Source organism: Octopus bimaculoides, chromosome 22, assembly GCF_001194135.2.
Source record: "Octopus bimaculoides isolate UCB-OBI-ISO-001 chromosome 22, ASM119413v2, whole genome shotgun sequence".
NCBI lineage: Eukaryota > Metazoa > Mollusca > Cephalopoda > Octopoda > Octopodidae > Octopus > Octopus bimaculoides.
The window spans coordinates 37,450,759-37,457,416 of NC_069002.1; the positions used below are offsets into that span (position 1 = coordinate 37,450,759).

At 36.8% G+C, this 6,658-nt stretch overlaps 1 protein-coding gene across 3 annotated transcripts in view; it reads left to right on the plus strand.

Annotated features, from left to right (window-relative positions):
- Positions 1 to 6,658, plus strand: part of LOC106880422 (transmembrane protein 184B) — an 81,866-nt gene that overhangs the window by 65,573 nt on the left and 9,635 nt on the right. For all 3 annotated transcript variants that reach the window (XM_052975877.1, XM_014930338.2, XM_014930337.2), the window contains one exon: positions 3,973 to 4,138. In XM_052975877.1, coding sequence (XP_052831837.1) covers positions 3,973 to 4,138 — 166 coding nt within the window. The remainder of the gene's footprint in view (positions 1 to 3,972; positions 4,139 to 6,658) is intronic.

Here is a 6,658-nt window from a genome sequence, read left to right on the forward strand (position 1 = left end):
CCCCCCCCCTCCCCCTCTCTCTCTCCTCCCTCTCTCAGAAATCAACTCACATGGCTCTGGTCAACCCGAGGCTATAGTTGAAGACACTTGCCCTAGGTACCATACAGTGGGACTGAACTCAGAACCATGTGGTTAAGAAGCAAGCTTCTTACCACACAGTCACACCTGTTTATAATATCAAGTTAATATTTATAATTTAGTGGTATCGTCTTACATAAATTTTCTGATACAGTTATTTACATACTAAAGGAGATAAGAAGTGATTCTAGAAAGATAGGAACCAGCAAAACAGGTGTGGACCTTGGAAGCCTAATCCCAAGTAATTCATTAAGGAGGGCAGTAACTACCAAAAGGAATTGATACTGAGGGGGAAAGTCTTGTCAGAAGCCACCTTTCTAATGTTGGAGGCTTGATGATATAAGGGACCCGTTCAAGCCTGTGAAAAAATTGGTGATGGGGAGGGGGGGGTTAGTTGTGAAATGTTGGAACATAAGTGTAAAGGGTAGTACATCATCATCGCAAATGTATAGACGTGTGAGTTCAAGTCTCATGCATATGGAAAAACCCATTTTTAACATAGGTGCAAGCATGGCTGTGTGGTAAGAAGCTTGCTTCCCAACCACATGGTTCCAAGTTCAGTCCCACTGCATGGCACCTTGGGGAAGTGTCTTCTACGATAGCTTTGGGCTGACCAAGGCCTTGTGAGTGGATTTGGTAGGTGGAAACTGAAAGAAGCCCGTCATATATTTATATATGTATATATAAAACAAATGATAAAAACGAACAATAAAAACGAACCATAAAAACGAACCATAAAAACGAACCATAAAAACGAACGATATATATATATATATATATATATATATATATATATATATATATACCTACCAAACCACTCACAAGTAAAAAACAAAAGATAAAAAAGATATGTGACCAGATAACTAGGACCATGAAAGAATGTGAGATGCTTTAAGATCCATTGAAACCATGGAAACCGGAAAAGAAAGGACATAAAATGATAACAACAACTGTGTGTGTAATGAGGAAGACAGAGGGAGAGAGAGAGAGAAAGAAATTAAAAATCACATTGTTAAATGGCTACTGTGATTAGAATGAGGAAATTGTGTTGGTATAAATTGAGAACAATTCACTTGCAAAACAAGTTAAATTATGAAATGTATATTAATATGTATGATGTTCATAATTAAGATGATGATGATGATAATAATATGTATGTATGTGTGTCCGTGTGTTTATGTATACCTGTGTGTATTCATTCATTCAAGTCCAACTTGTTTGACAAGTTACTTGATCTGAAATCATGTGCGTAAATAGAATCCGTCCCAACTTTTGAAAGTAGCTATTTAAAACAGACACACATATATATCATTATCACCTTTTATTTTACTTTGTCATAGCATTATTTGTGTGTGTGTGAGAGAGAGAGAAATAATGACTATATGTGTGTGTGTATGTATGAATGAATGAGGAATAATTATATATATATATATATCCATTATAGCCAATCTTGCCAATTGGTTTTGTATTAGGGGTTCAAAATGATGTTAGGTAACAACCCAATTATGAATACTTGTGCTCTTCAGAATTGGCTGTTATGGAAGCAAATATGGCAGCTGCTCTCTATTGTTGGAGGTGAAAACACATCCAACTTGTGGTTGCTATAGAAAAAGACGATGAAATGAATTAAGCAAGGGTTAAGTTAAGAGTTTTGTACAAGTGATTCAAACCAAATGTGTTTCTTCAGAACCAAATGCAACAACCATAAGTCCTCTTTCAGCATCCTGGAGAGATGAAAGGTCACAACACTAGCCAAACCTGTTTGGTTGCTAAAAGAAAGCATTATGGAATACAACAAAAAGTGGAAGATATTAGAGAAATGCAAGACTTACTTCAATAGCAGCAGGAAGTGCAGATTATGCCTAGCTGAGAAGAGAGCCATATTAAAGAACTCTCAACGGCCAGGCATCTGTCTACATAGCAGAAGTGAAATTTTTAGTCCCTACCCACATGAAAGGAAGTATATTTTATCATACCCATGTGCTCCATAACTGCCAGTTCCCTAACTTTGGCTCTTTCCCTACCAATACCTGGGAACCTGATAAAGAGTTTAACCAAAACATACACAAACATACTTACAGGCACATACATACCTGAACATGGGTGGACATCCATTCAATATCCTCATATTGTAACCTTACACAAATATTCCAAAGAATTTAGCCAAAACATAATCAAAATATACACAAACGAACACACAGGTAATTATGCAACCTTTGGGCATCGCCCACCCTGAGAAACGCTACACATCTGCTTCCACACATCCCAACCATACAAGAATACCAACCCTTAATCCATACATGCATTTCTCATATGCACTCTTCCAGGCAGCTCTTCTTGCCTTGCAACACCTCAGGGGCCCAGTTTTGGTACCAAGGGACATAACTCTTAACCATTGCTCAGTTTGTTTTATCATCTTTTTTCATAGCAACCACAAACCAGATATGTCTTTTCACCTCCAACAGTAGAGAGCAGTTGCTATCTTTTGTTCCATAACTGCCAACTCTGAAGAGCACAGGGTTACATAATCAGGATGTTACCTAACATCCTGTTGAACCATTAGTGCAAAACCGATTGGAGATAAATAATAGAAAATGGAATGAATAAATAATAGAAAATGGAATGAATGGTGTTCTTTATTTAAAATCACTACAGTTGGTTTGACATATTTTTACACCTGTAGTACATACATTGGTGATATCATTATCATACATCCAAGGTGTAAATGCGCGTCTTCTGACAATTATTTAAGTAAGTCTCTCGTTAAGATACTACTGTCATTTCACTCCATGTGAGAATAAATATATATAAATGAACTGGTCTGTTGAGTGTTGTCCTTGTCTGACCCCAGGCCTACACTGATCTAGCAAACCTTTGATCAAGACATGATCATTCCAGCATTTTCTATATCTAAATCTACACTATTCAATATATTTCCTTTTCTTTTAAGACTGTATGGTGTAATTCGAGAGAGATTTAGCTGCTGTTTCTTGATCAAATGACTGAGGTTTCATGGGTTGATTAACTTTATTTTGTATAAGAGAGCAGTGTTACAGAGTCTGAACTATTAATCCCTTGGCTGGTCTTCTAATATCTTACAATGTTTTTTGGATCAATTCAGTATTGGCACAATCTTTAGTTTGTTACTAGTTCTGTATTGATCTCATTTACTGATGGTTTGGTAGAATCAGTTGAGCAACAAACAAAATGCATAGTGATATCTTGTAGCATCCATTTATATTGTGGATTTGAACCTCATCAAGGTCAATTTCACTTTTCGTCCAGCTTGTTAAAATAAAGTAGCCATTAACTCCTGGAGTCAACTAGATATACCTGTTCTTTTCTCTCTAGCTCTGACTTTGTGCCTATGTCTGGAATCAATATATTGATTTCCATGTTAATTTATGTTCTACATTGAAGGCTGTGTTAAAATATGAAAATCTATCCAAAAACTGCAGCTGTTTTACAACCAATACATAAGCTGATTATTGACAGCCATTAGGGACAAATATTGTGTGCATGGACAAACAGTGTCTCAGTGCACAAAGTTGATTTCTACTGTACTTGGCAGTCGATGTCAGCTTACAACCAGGATACTACACTGGAAAATATATATTCCTTTGATCTGAAAGCTTAAGGTGCATGTACATATTCTAGATTTCAATTAGAACAAGGTTGTGGTACAATATAGCAGGAAAGGAACAAGTTGAGGAGGCATTGCATGGTTGTTTGGTCTAAAGAAATAATGAATTTGTTGCTAAAGGGGATTTTGTTCCTTCTTTTGTTCTCTGCACCACTTTGCCCACTGGAAACACAGTTTGTGGATTCAGTTAATAAATTCCCTTTCATCTCCCTCCCAGTCTCATCACTTGTCTTTCTGTTTTTTCATTTCAGATATATCTCCACTTACGTTACTATTCTTGTCCCAATGAACAACTATGGATTGTACGTATCCTCTTCATTGTTCCTATCTACTCCTTTGACTCCTTCCTCAGTCTTATGTTCTTCAATAATGACAGCTATTATGTCTACGTAGACAGTATAAAGTATTGTTATGAAGGTGAGTTTTTTTTTCTTTCATGTTTATTAAATTATGTGATTCATTTTGATTGAAGCGTCTTTTTGTTTGCCTTCCTTGTTTCTTTATTATTATTGTTATTTGGGATCTGTGTTTCTTGATTTAAAGTTTTGCTTTTCTATATGTAAATTCAACTTAAAATACAGGCTTGTGTGGAGACGTGTCCACACAAAGAGTAACAATGGAATCAATCTTCACTTTTGAAGTGGCATATATGTACCCTGTGTGTGTGTGAATACCTGTCATGGCTATCCCTCAAGGTTGAGGATGATGGTCTTTTTTTTTGTTTTGTTTTTTATAGTTATTGATGGATTCTGAGATGATTGATGAGTACAATTCTTACTTGGAAGTTTCTTCTACAAGTGGGACAGGTTGTTCCAGATAGAAAGATCCTTTCTGGGGTGTTGTCTGTCCTTTCTGCATCTCCTCCTTTCTTCTTGTTCACCATTCCCACTTGTCTCAAAAGTTATTAGTCCCTCTTTGATGATGGATCTTCTTCATTTATCCAAATTTTGGTCTGGGGCTGATGGAGTTGATTTGAAGGCTTCACCCGGTTTTCCATCTGGTCCTGCAGCTTTGTTATTTTTTAAGCCTTTCAGGGCTTCTCTGACTTAAAGTCAAGGATTTGCTGAGGGAATGTTCCATTGATTGTTTTAGGATGTTGTTTATTACATGTTGGTCAAAGTTGACAGGTCGGTTCAGCAAATCCACCTGGCACCGATAGCAACATCAAATTTAAAGATGGGATTAATGGGTTTACCATCTTTTCGGGAGGAATCACACATCAAAGGATCAAAGATGACCTTACTAGCATTGGTATCTGTTGAATTCCATGAGCTTTTTTTTTCCCTCCACCATTAAATTTTTTTAGGTATCAAGTGATTCTTTGAATGGCAGCTTTGCATTCTCAGGACTTTTTCTTCCTTTTTCCAGACTGTTGATCCTTTTGTAGATCAGTGAGGCATTCCTTTTATTGTCGATGAGTTGTTGATGTTGTTCTCATTTTTGTTGAAGCAGTCTTCATATTTCCTGGTCTTGAAACCAAGTGTTTCTTTGCTGGTGGTGATGATAGAGTTTTTCAACTTGTTCCAGTGTTCTTCAACAGTCTGTGGTGAATTTTGGGGTAGATGTTCTTGGGGATATTGCTGGAATTTCTTGCTGCTATTCTGATTTTGGTGTTTCCTTTTTCATCAACTCTTTCATTTTCATAGAGGAGGAGATGAGATGAGGGTCTGTGGTCTGTCCAACATCCATTTGCACCTCTGATGGCTCAGGTCTTCAGCACGTCTTGAGTCTTCAGTCACAGGATCATATAATGACATAGTCAATCAGGTGCCAGTGTTTTCAGCATGGATGTTACTATGAAGTTCTGTACTTGTTTTTCTGATCAAATAAGGTGTTGGTAATCACCATATCATGCTTAGCACATTTACCAATTCCTTATTTTTTGATCGTTCCAGCCTAGAGCCTGTGATCTTTTCTGACTCTGGCATTAAATTCACCAAGTTGTACCATCTCGTCTTCTATGTATTTGTAGCATTCTGGAACTTCTGTTGTCGTGCAGCAAGGTTCAAGTACCATAATAGGTGTCTCTATGTTTCTCTTCAGAATATCCTGTCACAAATATCAGCTTTTCTCTCACACATTCTCTTCTTTTTTTAAAAAAAAAAAAGGAAAGATACACTAAGGAATGTAATCTAAGTTACCAATTGGGATGGTCATATCTGAAAATGCTTTTGATATGATTACTGGTTCAGTGGTTCCAGCTATATACACATACCGTCTCTAAACAGCAGTAGATCCTACTACAGTTTTATCTCATTATCCAATGTCACTCAACCTGCAAGAAATAGCAGCCAATCATTTATTTTCCTAACTAATTTTCTACATCAACTTTGCAAGTTATTGTGAAGTCTGCTTTGCTGTGATCAGTTGGACAAAATGACTAAATCTTTTCTGGATTTGTCTCCTTTGTATTGCTGGAATATTTAGATATTAACCATTCACTAATATTATTGCACCTCTCTCTTTTCGTCTCTCCTTCTCTTTCACTTTTAGACATTTTTCCCTGTTGCACTCCTTTTGTCTCTCTTGCTTTCCTCCACTTCTCTTCTTTCTCCACTTCTCCTGACTCTTTTTATCTATTTCCCCCTCTTTCATCTCTCTCTTTCCTTTACTCACTTTACTCCTCTCTATCCATTTTTTATCTTTTTCTAATTCTATTCACTCTTTTCAAGGTCATTTTCTTTTCTCCTCATACTCACTCCTCCTCCTCCCTTTCTAATTCACTGTATCTCTCTTTCACTCACTCCACTTTTCTCTCTCTCTCTCAGCTTCATTTACCATATCCTTCTCAAACCTCATCCCAATACTATATAAGCTAATCACTCAATTCAATAAAACCACTTCTGCTGTACAACATTTCCATCTTTCCATCTGACTTAACACTGATATTTTTGCCACTTGCTCTGTCTGACATTAAACATCTCACCCCCCCCCCCC